Source organism: Anomaloglossus baeobatrachus, chromosome 6, assembly GCF_048569485.1.
Source record: "Anomaloglossus baeobatrachus isolate aAnoBae1 chromosome 6, aAnoBae1.hap1, whole genome shotgun sequence".
Taxonomy (NCBI): Eukaryota; Metazoa; Chordata; class Amphibia; order Anura; family Aromobatidae; genus Anomaloglossus; species Anomaloglossus baeobatrachus.
Genome location: NC_134358.1, coordinates 582,225,725 through 582,243,100, shown reverse-complemented (window position 1 = coordinate 582,243,100; position 17,376 = coordinate 582,225,725). Strand labels below are relative to the sequence as shown.

At 52.7% G+C, this 17,376-nt stretch overlaps 1 protein-coding gene across 3 annotated transcripts in view; it reads right to left on the bottom strand.

The window, feature by feature from the left end:
- The window catches only part of SMARCD3 (SWI/SNF related BAF chromatin remodeling complex subunit D3), a 339,857-nt gene that overhangs the window by 216,465 nt on the left and 106,016 nt on the right, over positions 1 to 17,376 (bottom strand). For all 3 annotated transcript variants that reach the window (XM_075315941.1, XM_075315939.1, XM_075315940.1), the window contains exons 2-4: positions 12,246 to 12,436; positions 12,118 to 12,160; positions 1,593 to 1,715 (exon numbers count right to left, since the gene is read on the bottom strand). In XM_075315941.1, the coding sequence (XP_075172056.1) occupies positions 1,593 to 1,715; positions 12,118 to 12,160; positions 12,246 to 12,436 (357 nt within the window). The remainder of the gene's footprint in view (positions 1 to 1,592; positions 1,716 to 12,117; positions 12,161 to 12,245; positions 12,437 to 17,376) is intronic.

The following is a 17,376-nucleotide window of genomic DNA, read 5'->3' as shown; positions in this document are numbered from 1 at the left end:
CGTTCCTATAGCTGGTGCCATCACCCTCCACTCTCCAGTCATCTTGTATTGTGTAGTCTCTCAGTTCCTATAGCTGGTGCCGTCACCCTCCACTCTCCAGTCATCTTGTGTGGTGCAGTCTCTCAGTTCCTATAGCTGGTGTCGTCACCCTCCACTCTCCAGTCATCTTGTGTGGTGCAGTCTCTCAGTTCCTATAGCTGGTGCAGTTACCCTCCACTCTCCAGTCATCTTGTGTGGTGTAGTCTCTCAGTTCCTATAGCTGGTGTCGTCACCCTCCACTCTCCAGTCATCTTGTGTGGTGCAGTCTCTCAGTTCCTATAGCTGGTGCAGTTACCCTCCACTCTCCAGTCATCTTGTGTGGTGTAGTCTCTCAGTTCCTATAGCTGGTGTCGTCACCCTCCACTCTCCAGTCATCTTGTATTGTGTAGTCTCTCAGTTCCTATAGCTGGTGCAGTCACCCTCCACTCTCCAGTCATCTTGTGTCTTGTAGTCTTTCAGTTCCTATAGCTGGTGTCGTCACCCTCCACTCTCCAGTCATCTTGTATTGTGTAGTCTCTCAGTTCCTATAGCTGGTGTCGTCACCTTCCACTCTCCAGTCATCCTCTGTTGTGTAGTCTCTCAGTTCCTATAGCTGGTGTCATCACCCTCCACTCTCCAGTCATCTTGTGTGGTGTAGTCTCTCCGTTCCTATAGCTGGTATCGTCATCCTCCACTCTCCAGTCATCTTGTATTGTGTAGTCTCTCAGTTCCTATAGCTGGTGCCGTCACCCTCCACTCTCCAGTCATCTTGTGTTGTGTAGTCTCTCAGTTCCTATAGCTGGTGTCGTCACCTTCCACTCTCCAGTCATCTTGTGTTGTGTAGTCTCTCAGTTCCTATAGCTGGTGTCGTCACCCTCCACTCTCCAGTCATCTTGTCTTGTGTAGTCTCTCAGATCATATAGGTGATGCCGTCACCTCCTACACTCACCAGTCATCCACTGTCGTGTAGTCTCTCAGTCCCTATAGCTGGTGTCGTCACCCTCCACTCTCCAGTCATCTTGTGTGGTGCAGTCTCTCAGTTCCTATAGCTGGTGTCGTCACCTTCCACTCTCCAGTCATCTTGTGTGGTGCAGTCTCTCAGTTCCTATAGCTGGTGCAGTTACCCTCCACTCTCCAGTCATCTTGTGTGGTGTAGTCTCTCAGTTCCTATAGCTGGTGTCATCACCCTCCACTCTCCGGTTATCTTGTATTGTGTAGTCTCTCAGTTCCTATAGCTGGTGCCGTCACCCTCCACTCTCCAGTCATCTTGTGTTGTGTAGTCTCTCAGTTCCTATAGCTGGTATCGTCATCCTCTACTCTCCAGTCATCTTGTGTGGTGCAGTCTCTCAGTTCCTATAGCTGATGTCGTCACCTTCCACTCTCCAGTCATCTTGTGTTGTGTAGTCTCTCAGTTCCTATAGCTGGTGTCGTCACCCTCCACTCTCCAGTCATCTTGTCTTGTGTAGTCTCTCAGATCATATAGGTGATGCCGTCACCTCCTACACTCACCAGTCATCCACTGTCGTGTAGTCTCTCAGTCCCTATAGGGTCATAATTCTGCAGCTTCCTTTCACCTTCATTGGTCTCTTTAGAGCTTCTTGGATATCAACACGTTTTCTCATTATGGTTTGATCCAATTTTCTTTCAAATGCTAATAGATCCATGTAAGCCTGAGACTCAGGAACCAGTTCTCGGATCTGAAAAAGATAAGTAATCTTTGATTTCCTGAGATAAAGATCCACAGCTGCTCACCCATCTTCCAACTGCTATTTTTGTTAAACACATAAGAAAATGCAAACAGAAGCTTAAGGGTAAGTTCACAAAGTGCGTTTCTTGTGGCGTTTTTGCACGTTTTTCAGGTGCGTTTTTGCTCAGAAAACTGCATGACTTTGCTTCCCCAGTTGAGTATGAGTTTTCATTTTTGCCGTCTGCACACAGCGTTATTTTTTAGCTGCGTTTTGGTGTTGGTGCCCACAAACGCAGCATGTCAATTATTTTTGCATTTTTCACTGCGTTTCCCACCCATTGAGTTCAATGAGATGTTCAAAAACGCAATGAAAAACGCAAATTGCAAATATAGCTGCGTTTTAGTGCGTTTCTATGACTAAAAACGCAGCTATAAACGCAAGGGATTGGTAGTAAAGTGACATGTACAGGAAGAGGATTCCTTCTGTTGGTAAACACAGAAGCGTGAATCCTCCCGGTACCACCACCGCTGCTTCAATCTCCCGTCCTGTGCCATGTCTGCTGCCGTGCGGCGTCATGCCGGGCGGGAGATGGAAGCAGCTGCAAAATCAAAAGTGAACAGTAGAAAAAAAAGTCATACTCACCTGTCTGCAGACTCACGACATGTCCGCTTCCACCTCTCCGTTACCGCCACCCCTGCTCCGGCTGCGTGCCGGCTTCCAGGCACGTCCGATAGCTGCAGGACCTGGAGGTGGATCACCTGATGCGGGCACCTGATACGGCACCTGACGCATCAGCTGATCGTAAGTCTCGCGGTGACGCCGGCTTTTTACCGCCCGGCCGGCTATCAGCTGATGCCGTCAGGAGACTTCATCAGATGATTACCGGCAGCTCTTGGTGCGATCGGACGGGAGTCAGCACGGACGTGTGTAGGTTTTTTTGCACTGATGCATCAGCTGATTGTATAAACGGCTTTTATACAATCAGCTGCTGTGTCATGTGATTCACATCCTTGAACCTGACACATCATCTGATCGCTTTGCCTTCCAGAAAACCGATTAGATGATATTGGATCCGGATTGGACGGCGCGGGACCCTTGACCCTGGATTACTGCGGCGAGAGGGGGGGTTTCTTTATTTCAATAAAGATGGAGTCACTAATTGTGTTGTGTTTTATTTCTAATAAAAATATTTTTCTGTCTGTTGTGTTTTTTTTATCTTTACTAGAAATTCATGGTGGCCATGTCTAATATTGGCGTGACACCATGAATTTCAGGCTTAGGGCCAGTTGATAATATACAGCTAGCCCTAACCCCATTATTACCCAGCGAGCCACCCGACATCAAGGCAGCTGGAAGAGTTGGCTACAGCGCGAGAAGATGGCGCTTCTATGAAAGCACCATTTTCTGGGGTGGCTGCGGACTGCAATTCGCAGCGGGGGTGCCCAGAAAGCTTGGGCACCCTGCACTGCGGATTCCAATCCCCAGCTGCCTAGTTGTACCTGGCTGGACTCAAAAATTGGGCAATGTCCACGTCATTTTTTTTTAAATTTCATGAATTTCATGAAATAATTAAAAAAAAAAAAAAGGGCTTCCCTATATTTTTGGTTCCCAGCCCGGGTACAAATAGGCAGCTGGGGGTTGGGGGCAGCCCGTACCTGCCTGCTGTACCTGGCTGGCATACAAAATTATGGCGAAGCCCACGTCATTTTTTTGAGGGGGAAAAAAACTCCTGCATACAGTCCTGGATGGAGGATGCTGAGCCTTGTACAGTAGTTCTGCAGCTGCTGTCTGCTCTCCTGCATACACTATTGGATGGAGTATGCTGAACCTTGTAGTTCTGCTCCCCCTGCCTCTCCATCCAGCATACAGTCCTGGATAGAGCATGCTGAGCCTTGTAGTTCTGCAGCTGTCTGCTCTCCTGCATACACTAGTGGAGAATGAAGAACATATTGAAGAAGGAAATGACATCAGACCTTTTTTCTTTTTTTTTTCAACAAATCTTTAATGGCATTGTTGGCACTGATAAAAAACGCATAAAAACGCAGTGAGCAAAAACGCACCAAAACGCGGTAACAACGCGTGCGGTTTTTTGCCGCGGATGCGTTTTTGTGCGTTTTTTGCCGCAAAAAACGCACAAAAGCGCAGCGTCAAAAAATTGCAGCGTGTGAACTTAGCCTAAGAATGCCAGGAAGGACGGAAGAAGGGAATTTTGTTACTTACCGTAAATTCCTTTTCTTCTAGCTCTTATTGGGAGACCCAGACGATTGGGTGTATAGCACTGCCTCCGGAGGCCACACAAAGCAATTACACTAAAAAGTGTAAGGCCCCTCCCCTTCTGGCTATACACCCCCAGTGGGATCACTGGCTCACCAGTTTTAGTGCAAAAGCAAGAAGGAGGAAAGCCAATAACTGGTTTAAACAAATTCACTCCGAGTAACATCGGAGAACTGAAAACCGTTCAACATGAACAACATGTGTACCCGCAAACAAACCAAAAATCCCGAAGGACAACAGGGCGGGTGCTGGGTCTCCCAATAAGAGCTAGAAGAAAAGGAATTTACGGTAAGTAACAAAATTCCCTTCTTCTTCGGCGCTCTATTGGGAGACCCAGACGATTGGGACGTCCAAAAGCTGTCCCTGGGTGGGTAAAGAAATACCTCATGTTAGAGCTGCAAAGACAGCCCTCCCCTACGGGGAGGCAACTGCCGCCTGCAGGACTCTTCTACCTAGGCTGGCGTCCGCCGAAGCATAGGTATGCACCTGATAATGTTTGGTGAAAGTGTGCAGACTCGACCAGGTAGCTGCCTGGCACACCTGTTGAGCCGTAGCCTGGTGTCGCAATGCCCAGGACGCACCCACGGCTCTGGTAGAATGGGCCTTCAGCCCTGATGGAACCGGAAGCCCAGCAGAACGGTAGGCTTCAAGAATTGGTTCTTTGATCCATCGAGCCAGGGTGGCCTTAGAAGCCTGCGACCCTTTGCGCTTACCAGCGACAAGGACAAAGAGTGCATCCGAACGGCGCAGGGGCGCCGTGCGGGAAATGTAGATTCTGAGTGCTCTCACCAGATCTAACAAATGTAAATCCTTCTCATACCGATGAACTGCATGAGGACAAAACGAAGGCAAAGAGATATCCTGATTAAGATGAAAAGAGGATACCACCTTCGGGAGAAACTCCTGAATGGGGCGCAGCACTACCTTGTCCTGGTGGAAGACCAGGAAGGGAGCCTTGGAAGACAGCGCTGCTAGCTCAGACACTCTCCGAAGAGATGTGATCGCTACCAGAAAAGCCACTTTCTGTGATAGTCTAGAAAGTGAAACCTCCCTCAGAGGCTCGAAGGGCGGCTTCTGGAGGGCAACTAGTACCCTGTTCAGATCCCATGGATCTAACGGCCGCTTGTACGGGGGAACGATATGGCAAACCCCCTGTAGGAACGTGCGCACCTTAGAAAGTCGTGCTAGACGCTTCTGAAAAAAGACGGATAGCGCCGAGACTTGTCCTTTAAGGGAGCCGAGCGACAAACCTTTTTCTAACCCAGATTGCAGGAAAGAAAGAAAGGTAGGCAATGCAAATGGCCAGGGAGACACTCTCTGAGCAGAGCACCAGGATAAGAATATCCTCCACGTTCTGTGGTAGATCTTAGCAGACGTGGGTTTCCTAGCCTGTCTCATGGTGGCAACGACCCCTTGGGGTAAGCCTGAAGACGCTAGGATCCAGGACTCAATGGCCACACAGTCAGGTTCAGGGCCGCAGAATTCCGATGGAAAAAAGGCCCTTGGGACAGTAAGTCTGGTCGGTCTGGTAGTGCCCACGGTTGGCCGACCGTGAGATGCCACAGATCCGGATACCACGCCCTCCTCGGCCAGTCTGGAGCGACGAGTATGACGCGGCTGCAGTCGGATCTGATCTTGCGTAACACTCTGGGCAAGAGTGCCAGAGGTGGAAACACATAAGGGAGCCGGAACTGCGACCAATCTTGCACTAGGGCGTCTGCTGCTAGAGCTCTGTGATCGCGAGACCGTGCCATGAAGGTTGGGACCTTGTTGTTGTGCCGGGACGCCATTAGGTCGACGTCCGGCCTTCCCCATCGGCGACAGATTTCCTGAAACACGTCCGGGTGAAGGGACCATTCCCCTGCGTCCATGCCCTGGCGACTGAGGAAGTCTGCTTCCCAGTTTTCTACGCCGGGGATGTGAACCGCGGATATGGTGGAGGCCGTGGCTTCCACCCACATCATAATCCGCCGGACTTCCTGGAAGGCTTGCCGACTGCGTGTCCCCCCCTTGGTGATTGATGTATGCCACCGCTGTGGAGTTGTCCGATTGAATTCGGATCTGCTTCCCTTCCAGCCACTGTTGGAAGGCTAGTAGGGCAAGATACACTGCTCTGATTTCCAGAACATTGATCTGAAGGGTGGACTCCTGCTGAGTCCACGTACCCTGAGCCCTGTGGTGGAGAAACACTGCTCCCCACCCTGACAGACTCGCGTCTGTCGTGACCACCGCCCAGGACGGTGGTAGGAAGGATCTTCCCTGTGATAATGAGGTGGAAAGGAGCCACCACTGCAGAGAGTCCTTGGCCGTCTGGGAAAGGGAGACTTTCCTGTCCAGGGATGTTGACTTCCCGTCCCATTGGCGGAGAATGTCCCATTGAAGTGGACGCAGATGAAACTGCGCAAACGGAACCGCCTCTATTGCCGCCACCATCTTCCCGAGGAAGTGCATGAGGCGTCTTAAGGAGTGCGACTGACTTTGAAGGAGAGCCTGCACCCCAGTCTGTAGAGACCGCTGCTTGTCCAGCGGAAGCTTCACTATCGCTGAGAGAGTATGAAACTCCATGCCAAGATACGTTAGTGATTGGGTCGGTGACAGATTTGACTTTGGGAAGTTGATGATCCACCCGAACGCCTGGAGAGTCTCCAGTGCAACATTCAGGCTGAGTTGGCATGCCTCTTGAGAGGGTGCCTTGACCAGTAGATCGTCCAAGTAAGGGATCACAGAGTGTCCGTGAGAGTGCAAGACTGCTACCACTGCCGCCATGATCTTGGTGAACACCCGAGGGGCTGTCGCCAGACCAAATGGCAGAGCTACGAACTGAAGATGGTCGTCTCCTATCACGAAGCGTAGAAAGCGTTGGTGCTCTGTAGCAATCGGCACGTGGAGATAAGCATCTTTGATGTCTATTGATGCTAGGAAATCTCCTTGAGACATTGAGGCAATGACTGAGCGGAGGGATTCCATCCGGAACCGCCTGGCGTTCACATGCTTGTTGAGCAGCTTTAGGTCCAGAACAGGACGGAATGAGCCGTCCTTTTTTGGAACCACAAAGAGATTGGAGTAAAATCCTCGCCCCCGTTCCTGAGGGGGGACAGGGATCACGACTCCTTCTGCTCTTAGAGAGTCCACCGCCTGCAGCAGGGCATCTGCTCGGTTGGGGTGTGGGGAGGTTCTAAAGAACCGAAGTGGAGGCCGAGAACTGAACTCGATTCTGTACCCGCGAGACAAAACGTCTGTTACCCACCGGTCTTTGACCTGTGACAGCCAAATGTCGCAAAAGCGGGAGAGCCTGCCACCGACCGAGGATGCGGAGGGAGGAGGCCGAAAGTCATGAGGTAGCCGCTTTGGAAGCGGTTCCTCCATTTGCTTTCCTGGGGCGTGAGTGAGCCCGCCAGGAATCTGAGCTCCCTTGTTCTTTCTGAGTCCTTTTGGACGAGGAGAATTGGGCCTTGCCCGAGCCTCGAAAGGAGCGAAACCTCGACTGCCACTTTTTCTGTTGAGGTTTACTTGCCCTGGGCTGTGGTAAGGAAGAGTCCTTACCCTTGGACTGTTTTATGATTTCAGCCAATGGCTCACCAAACAGTCTGTCTCTAGATAATGGCAAGCTGGTTAAGCATTTTTTGGAACCAGCATCTGCTTTCCAGTCCTTTAACCACAAGGCTCTGCGCAAAACCACAGAATTGGCGGACGCCATAGCGGTACGGCTCGTAGATTCTAGGACAGCATTGATAGCATAGGTCGCAAACGCAGACATTTGCGAAGTTAGGGACGCCACCTGCGGTACTGCTGGATGTATGACAGCATCCACCTGTGCTAAACCAGCTGAAATAGCTTGGAGTGCCCACACGGCCGCGAATGCTGGAGCAAACGACGCGCCGATAGCTTCATAGACAGATTTCAACCAAAGGTCCATCTGTCTGTTGTTGGCATCTTTAAGTGAAGCGCCATCCTCTACTGCGACTATGGATCTAGCCGCAAGCTTGGAAATTGGGGGATGCACCTTTGGACACTGGGTCCAGCGTTTGGCCACCTCAGAGGGAAAAGGATAACGGGTATCCTTAGAACGTTTAGAGAAACGCTTGTCTGGGTGAGCGTCGTGTTTCTGGATTGATTCTCTGAAGTCAGAGTGGTCCAAAAAAGCACTTAATTTACGCTTGGGATACAGGAAATGGAACTTCTCCTGCTGTGCAGCTGCCTCCTCTGCTGAAGGAGCTGGGGGAGAAATATCCAACAGCCTATTAATTGCCGATATAAGGTCATTAACCATGGCGTCACCATCAGGGGCATCCAGATTGAGAGGGGCTTCAGGATTAGAATCCTGATCACCGTCCTCAGTCTCATCACAGAGAGACTCTGCTCGCTGAGACCCTGAGCAGTGTGATGACGTCGAGGGTCTTTCCCAGCGAGCTCGCTTAGGCTGGCTGGGACTGTCATCTGAGTCAGAGACTTCAGCCTGTGATGCTTGAGACCCCCTTGAAGTACGGATTAGTTCCAACTGAGGGGGACCGGGGAACATAGGCACAGCAGTGTCCATGATCTGAGTAACTGGCCTGGACTGCAAGGTCTCCAGGATTTTTGTCATAGTCACAGACATTTTATCGGCAAAAACTGCAAAGTCTGTCCCCGTCACCGGGGCAGGGTTCACAGGCGTCTCTGCCTGGGCCACTACCACCATAGGCTCTGGCTGACGAAGTGCCACTGGGACTGAACATTGCACACAATGAGAGTCGTTGGAGCCTGCTGGTAGATTAGCCCCACATGCTGTACAAGCAATGTATACAGCCCGTGCCTTGGCACCCTTGCGTTTTGCGGATGACATGTTGCTGCCTCCTCAGAGCAGTACAGGGTGTCCAGCCAAGAAGCGACCTTACAGTGCAACTATATATATATATATGGTACCAAGAAAAAAGTACACTAATATAACACTGAGGCACTAGTGGGGCCAGCACTAATGTGCTGCTTACCGCCCGCTTAAGAGCGGGTGTGTGGTCGCCGAAATCCCTTTAGTCTGGGTCTCCCAGAGCCTGCTGCCTTTCCCCAGCCAGACCGCATGTGTAATGGCTGCCGGCGTCCTTGTGGAGAGGGGGGGCGGGCCCTGGGCGTATACAGACGAAGAGCGGGAAGCCTGCTTCCCACTGTGCCTAGTGAGAGGGCTGGAGCATGTAAATAAAGCTCCAGCCCTCGGCGCTGCCGATTGAGCAGCGTCTCTCCCCTACCCTGATTGACAGGGTGGGGGCGGGAACGAAGCGGCGCTAGGCCGCAGAAGCCGGGGGCTAAAGTTAGAAGCGCCGCCGCCGTAAAAGCGCGGTCGGCGCAAAGTCCCCGGCGCACCACAAGTCGCAGCTGCGCCGCCGCTCCAGGAGCGGTCGGCGCAGTAGTTCCCAACATGTAACGTCACTCAACAAAGCTGCAGTGACCTAACCCCAGCGCACAGCGCTACTGTCCCCGGCGCACTATAACGCTCAGCAAGCCTTGAGAGTGTCCGTGCCTGCCGGGGACACAGAGTACCTGAAAGTTGCAGGGCCTTGTCCCTGAATGGCACTCCCGCTCCAAATCCAGCAGGTTCTCTGGGTCTGTGGATGGAGCCCGGCCCCAGGGCTTGGGGGCCGGCAAGATCCCACTTCCACAGAGCCCTCCAGGGGATGTGGAAGGAAAACAGCATGTGGGCTCCAGCCTCTGTACCAGCAATAGGTACCTCAACCTTACAAGCACCACCGCGGGTGAGAAGGGAGCATGCTGGGGGCCCCATATGGGCCCTCTTTTCTTCCATCCGATATAGCCAGCAGCTACTGCTGACTACAAACAGTGGAGCTATGCGTGGATGTCTGACCTCCTTCGCACAAAGCAGAAAACTGGTGAGCCAGTGATCCCACTGGGGGTGTATAGCCAGAAGGGGAGGGGCCTTACACTTTTTAGTGTAATTGCTTTGTGTGGCCTCCGGAGGCAGTGCTATACACCCAATCGTCTGGGTCTCCCAATAGAGCGCCGAAGAAAAGTCAATATATAAAATCCGAGATTAAATTAATTAGATCCAATAGTCTATATTGTACTGCACTCACAGGAGGGTGTGACCTGATGGGGAGAATCTCCACTCACAGGAGGGTGTGACTAGATAAGGAGAGATTGCACTCACAGGAGGGTGTGACCTGATGGGGAGACGCTGCACTCACAGGAGGGTGTGACCTGATGAGGAGACGTTGCACTCACAGGAGGGTGTGACCTGATGAGGAGACGTTGCACTCACAGGAGGGTGTGACCTGATGAGGAGAGGCTGCACTCACAGGAGGGTGTGACCTGATGAAGAGAGGCTGCACTCACAGGAGGGTGTGACCTGATGAGGAGAATGTGCACCCAAAGGAGGGTATAACCTGATGAGGAGAGGCTGCACTCACAGGAGGGTGAGACCTGATGAGGAAAAGCTGCACTCACAGGAGGGTGTGGCCTGATGAAGAGAGGCTGCACTCACAGGAGGGTGTGACCTGATGAAGAGAGGCTGCACTCACAGGAGGGTGTGACCTGATGAGGAGAATGTGCACCCAAAGGAGGGTATAACCTGATGAAGAGAGGCTGCACTCACAGGAGGGTGTGACCTGATGAGGAGAATGTGCACTCACAGGAGGGTGTAACCTGATGAGGATAATCTGCACTCACAGGAGGGTGTGACCTGACGAGGAAAGGCTGCACTCACAGTGTAATGATGATCCAGGCCGGCTTTTCCCTGCTGCTGGTTACACCCAGCTCTGGCCTGGTCATGTCAGGGGTTAACTTCCCTTGCCTCGTTCTGGATCCCAGGACGCTATATATGGCCTCTCTCCCTATGGCTCAGTGCCAGTGATATTTCTGCCTTGCAGCGTGTATACTGGTTCTGGTGAGTGTTCCCAATCTGTTCTGCCTCCCTGTTACTGTGTCCTGACTTTGACCCTCCCCGTTTGTCTGCCTATCTCGGTCCCTGACTTCCCGCTCCTGTCTGTTGTTTGTGTTTCCCTCTGCATACCTGATCTCCCGGCTCCTGACTCGGTTCTGTTTTCTGACTTTGATATTGTTCCTCCCTTTGACTTGACTTTCCTGGCTAGACCCAGACTGTTTGACTACTTTATTGCCCCCTGGTGGTTCACCTGTTAACTGCCTGCTTAAGTTACTCTGCTGTACTTCAGCTGCCTTTCCGTTACAGTGTTTCTTTGTCTCTCTTTCACTACTCTGCTGCCACCAAGTGGGGATTATGCTGTACTACTGACCAGATGAGGAGAAGCTGCACTCACAGTAGGGTGTGACCAGATGAGATTCTGCACTCACAAGACGGTGTGACCTGATGAGTATAGGCTGCACTCACAGAAGGTTGTGACCTGATGACGAGAGACTGCACTCATAGGAGGGTGTGACCTGACGAGGAAAAGCTGCACTCACAGGAGGGTGTGACCTGACGAGGAGAGGCAGCACTCACAGGAGGGTGGGACCTGATAAGAAGAATCTGCACTCACAGGAGGGTGTGACCTGATTAGGAGAGACTGCACTCACAGGAGAGTGTGACCTAATGAATAGAAGCTGCACTCACAAAAGGGTGTGACCTGAAGAAGAGAGGCTGCACTCACAGGAGGGTGGGACCTGAAGAGAAGCTGCACTCACAGGAGAGTGTGACCTAATGAATAGAAGCTGCACTCACAGAAGGGTGTGACCTGAAGAAGAGAGGCTGCACTCACAGGAGGGTGTGACCTGAAGAGAGGCTGCACTCACAGGAGGGTGTGACCTGATGAAGAGAAGCTGCACTCACAGGAGGGTGTGACCTGATGAAGAGAAGCTGCACTCACAGGAGGGTGTGACCTGATGAAGAGAAGCTGCACTCACAGGAGGGTGTGACCTGATGAAGAGAAGCTGCACTCACAGGAGGGTGTGACCTGATGAAGAGAAGCTGCACTCACAGGAGGGTGTGACCTGATGAAGAGAAGCTGCACTCACAGGAGGGTGTGACCTGATGAAGAGAAGCTGCACTCACAGGAGGGTGTGACCTGATGAAGAGAAGCTGCACTCACAGGAGGGTGTGACCTGATGAAGAGAAGCTGCACTCACAGGAGGGTGTGGCCTTATTAGGAGAGGCTGCACTCACAGGAGGGTGTGACCTGTGGTAAATGTAACTCACCCGCTGAGGGAGGATCTTGTCCGCCATCTTCCGCCTCTTTGTGCTGAATATTGGGAATAGAAGTGTGAGTAGTTATTATGCTGTTATGTCTTTCTAGCATTTCATTGTCTTCTGCTTCCATCACTCACCTTCTGCTCCGTCCCTGTGTGGGCGTCGTCTGCTGCTGAACCTGCGGTGGAGCTGAACGTTTTCTGGTTGGTTCCATTACTGCAGGTGGAATGCCAGGGCGGACAGATGGACTTCCACCAAATGGGGGTCCTGGGGGGCCCATGGGAGCACCCTGATGAGGCATGCGGGCCCCTGAGGGCATCCCAGGGCGCTGGGGGAACAAAGGAAAGAGCCATGTAAAAAACTGACTGTCCTCAATGTCTGAAACCTTTCAATGACGAACTGAAAATGATATCAAATAGCAGCTGTGGAGACTCCTCAGACCTAGTATAACACAACGTCTGAAGAGTCCAGAAAATAAGACGAGGAGCAGAACCATCAGTATGGGAAGAGGAGACACAGCTGTGGAGACTCCTCAGACCGAGTATAACACAACGTCTGAAGAGTCCAGAAAATAAGATGAGGAGCAGAACCATTAGTATGGGAAGAGGAGACACAGCTGTAGGACTCCTCAGACCGAATATAACACAACGTCTGAAGAGTCCAGAAAATAAGACGAGGAGCAGAACCATCAGTATGGGAAGAGGAGACACAGCTGTGGAGACTCCTCAGACCTAATATAACACAACGTCTGAAGAGTCCAGAAAATAAGACGAGGAGCAGAACCATCAGTATGGGAAGAGGAGACACAGCTGTAGGACTCCTCAGACCGAGTATAACACAATGTCTGAAGAGTCCAGAAAATAAGACGAGGAGCAGAACCATCAGTATGGGAAGAGGAGACACAGCTGTGGAGACTCCTCCAGCCTCTTCATCAGGCCGAGTATAACACATAATCTGAGGAGTCCATATTATACACAGCATTAAATAGGATGAGGAGCAGAGCCATTAGTGACTTTGTCCAATTGTTTTTGAGCCCTGAAAAGGAGACTTTGTAGAGAAATGGCTGCAATTCCAAAATGTTTCACAGGAGATTTTTGTTCATCCCCTTTAATTAAACCTGAAAGTCTCCAAATTACTTCTCAGTTGTTTCATTTTACATCACAAACAGTGGCCTGCAGAGCTGAAATCTCAAAGATTTCTGGACCTAACCGTAAGGGTATGTGCCCACGATCAGGGTTCAGTGCACTGCGGTCTCTCGCTTGTGTTCTCCCTGCGGGAAGCACACGCACAGTGGCACAGGATTTCTAGAAATCCATCTACTGTGCTTCTACTGCAGAACGCAACGTTTAGGATGCAGCTGAAACATGCTACATCCAAAACGCTGCAAACACTGATGGTGGGCGCGCAGTCTAATGTGGGCATCACACGAGACGATCTATTGGGTGATATGTTGGCGGGGTCACGTCGCAAGTGATGCACATCCGGCATCGCTTGATATATCGTAGCGTGTGACAGCTGTGAACGAGCAGAAATACTCACCTTCTCGTTCATCGCTGACACATCGCTCATTTTCTAAAAATCGCACGTCCTGTTGTTCATCGTTCCCGGGGCAGCACACGTCGCACAAACGACGGGGGCGGGTACGATCGCTCGTGCGATCGCACAATAGATCATATCATGTGATGCCCGTATAAGTCTATTGTGGAAAAATGAGTCCACTGTGATGATGACATATGCGTATATAGGTGTGATCTGTATACACATTGTGGTTAGTAGGTAGACACTGTGGATCATGCATTTACAGTCCCTGACAGAAGTTCTGTCACTTATCCATGTTATGTAAATAAAAGCTTATAACCTGACTTTAAATTCATCCATTGGTTTCGTAAATTACTCTTTTGAAGGCTGAAACCCTCCCAAATTTGGTTTAGGTTATGAAAATAAAGTTGCTGCAAAGCTGAAATATTAATCATTTAATGAACACAGAAAGCTCAGATTTTGGCAAGACAAAAGTTTTGTCGCCCACAGAAAGTAATATGAAATTCAAACAAATAATTAACTTCTAATACAAAGATATGCTGCATAACATTGGTGAATGAAGGTGTGGTGCTATTAGAGCCATATTTAATACTAGAAGGTTGCCCGATTCTAAAGCATCGGGTATTCTAGAATTTATTGTGTAGTTAATGTATAATTTTTGTTATATATATTAGATGTTGTTGTGTGTAGTTGCTAAGTGTTTGTGTAGGGGCTGTACATGTTCTGGGTGTTGTCTGGGTGTGGCGGGGGTGAGAGCGGTGTTGTATGTGTGTTGCGTGTGTTGCGTTGTTTGTGGAGCGCTGTGTGTCTGTAGCGTTGTGTGTGTGTTGCACGGTTTGTGTGTGTGTGGTGTGTTTTGGGGGAGGTATGTTTTGTGCAATGTGTGTGTTGTGCGGTATGTGCGTATATTTATGTATGCCGCGGTGTTTGTGTGTTGAGTGTTGTGTGTGTGCGGCGTTGTCTGTGTGTGTGGGTGTCTGTGTAGGGCGGTGTTTGTGGTTCTGTGGTTCCCAGTGTGTGTGTGTGTGGTGTGTTGTGCAGTGTGTGTGTGTGTGTGTGTGTGTGTGTGTGTGTTGGGGGGAGGTGTGCACCTCCCATCGTGCCCCATCCCCCATGCTGCGCACCTCCCATCGTGCTCCATCCCCCATGCTGCGCACCCCCCATCGTGCTCACTCCCCATCGTGCTCCATCCCCTATGCTGCGCATTCCCCATCGTGCTCCATCTCCCATGCTGCGCATTCCCCATCGTGCTCCATCCCCTATGCTGCGCATTCCCCATCGTGCTGCATCCTCCATGCTGCGCACTCCCAAACGTGCTCCATCTGCAATGCTGCGCACTCCCAAACGTGGTCCATCATCCATGCTGCGCACTCCCAAACGTACTCCATCCGCCATGCTGCGCACTCCCAAACGTGGTTCATCCGCCATGCTGCGCACTCCCAAATGTGCTCCATCCCCCATGCTACGCACTCCCAAACGTGGTCCATCCGCCATGCTGCGCACTCCCAAATGTGCTCCATGCCCCATGCTACGCACTCCCAAACGTGGTCCATCCCCCATGCTGCGCACTCCCCATCGTGCTCCATCCCCCATGCTGCGCACTCCCCATCGTGCTCCATCCCCCATGCTGCGCACCCCCCATCGTGCTCCATCCCCCATGCTGCGCACCCCCCATCGTGCTCCATCCCCCATGCTGCACACCCCCCATCGTGCTCTATCCCCCATGCTGCACACTCCCCATCGTGCTCCATCCCCTATGCTGCGCATTCCCCATCGTGCTCCATCTCCCATGCTGCGCATTCCCCATCATGCTCCATCCCCTATGCTGCGCATTCCCCATCGTGCTGCATATTCCATGCTGCGCACTCCCAAACGTGGTCCATCCGCCATGCTGCGCACTCCCAAACGTACTCCATCCGCCATGCTGCGCACTCCCAAACGTGGTTCATCCGCCATGCTGCGCACTCCCAAATGTGCTCCATCCCCCATGCTGCGCACTCCCAAACGTGGTCCATCCGCCATGCTGCGCACTCCCAAATGTGCTCCATGCCCCATGCTGCGCACTCCCAAACGTGGTCCATCCCCCATGCTGCGCACTCCCCATTGTGCTCCATCCCCCATGCTGCGCACCCCCCATCGTGCTCCATCCCCCATGCTGCGCACCCCCCATCGTGCTCCATCCCCCATGCTGCGCACCCCCCATCGCGCTCCATCCCCCATGCTGCGCACCCCCCATCGTGCTCCATCCCCCATGCTGCGCACCCCCCATCGTGCTCCATCCCCCATGCTGCACCAGCATCAGCCTCTCTGCCCGCAGCATCAGCCTCTCTCCTTCCAGCCTACCCGAGCCTCAGCCTCCCACAGCCTCTCTTCTCTCAGCCTCCCCCCTCCCCCTCCCAGCCTTCCCCAGGTTCAGCCTCTCTCCTCCCAGCATCAGCCTTTTCTGTCCCCAGCATCAGCCTCTCTCCTTCCAGCCAACCCCAGCCTCAGCCTCCCCCAGCCTCTCTTCTCTCATCCTCCCCCCTCCCAGCCTCCCCCTCCCAGCCTTCCCCAGGATCAGCCTAGCCTACCGCAGCCTCAGCCTCCCCAAGCATCAGCCTCTCTTTTCTCAGCCTCCCCCCTCCCCCTCCCAGCCTTCCCCAGGTTCAGCCTCTCTCCTCCCAGCATCAGCCTTTTCTGTCCCCAGCATCAGCCTCTCTCCTTCCAGCCAACCCCAGCCTCAGCCTCCCCCAGCCTCTCTTCTCTCATCCTCCCCCCTCCCAGCCTCCCCCTCCCAGCCTTCCCCAGGATCAGGCTAGCCTACCGCAGCCTCAGCCTCCCCCAGCATCAGCCTCTCTTCTCTCAGCCTCCCCCCTCCCCCTCCCAGCCTTCCCCAGGATCAGCCTCTCTCCTCCCAGCCTCCTCCAGCACGCCGTGCTCCTCTGCCGACACTCACAGATCCGATCGCATACACACACACACACACACACCCACACACCCGATCGCATACACTCACACACACCCGATCGCATACACTCACACATACCCGATCGCATACACTCAGACATACCCGATCGCATACACGCACACACCCGATCGCATACACTCACGCACACACACATTGACGATATTACACATACGCGCTCACACTCACAACATCCGGAGATACCACATGCTTCTGGCCATGTGATCCTCCGGCAGGTCCTGGAAGCTCACAGCACAGTATCGGCGCAGAGAAGCAAGCGATATCCCAGGATGTTGTGAGTGTGTGGATGCGATGTGATGTGTGTGTGAGGTGTGTGTGAGAGTGAGTGTGATCTGATGTGTGTCTGTTGTTATGTGTGTGCGTGTGTGTATGTTACGCCGCTGCAGGACCTTGATGCGCTGGTAACTATGCTACCATGGTTACCAGCGTATCTCGTCCCCCGCTCGCACGGGAGCCCACACCAGCATACAGCGGCAGCCCCAGCAATGCGAGGGTATGTGTCGGCCGGGTTTGCGGCGTACGCTGATGTGGGCTCCCGGGGGTACAGTACTCACCTGGGAGTCGTGGCTCCGTGACCGTGTCGGTTCGGGGAATGTATGGGGGGGGCGGGGCCAGAGCTAGCGTGCATTGCGTGAGGGGGGCGGGGCGTGGCGTGGCCGAGTTGCCAATGCCTGCAGAGTGCCGGGGCGAGAGGCCAATCTGTGGGGGGGCGGAGCCTGGGCGAGCGGCTGGCCAATCCGTGTGGGGGCGCAGCCTGGGCGAGC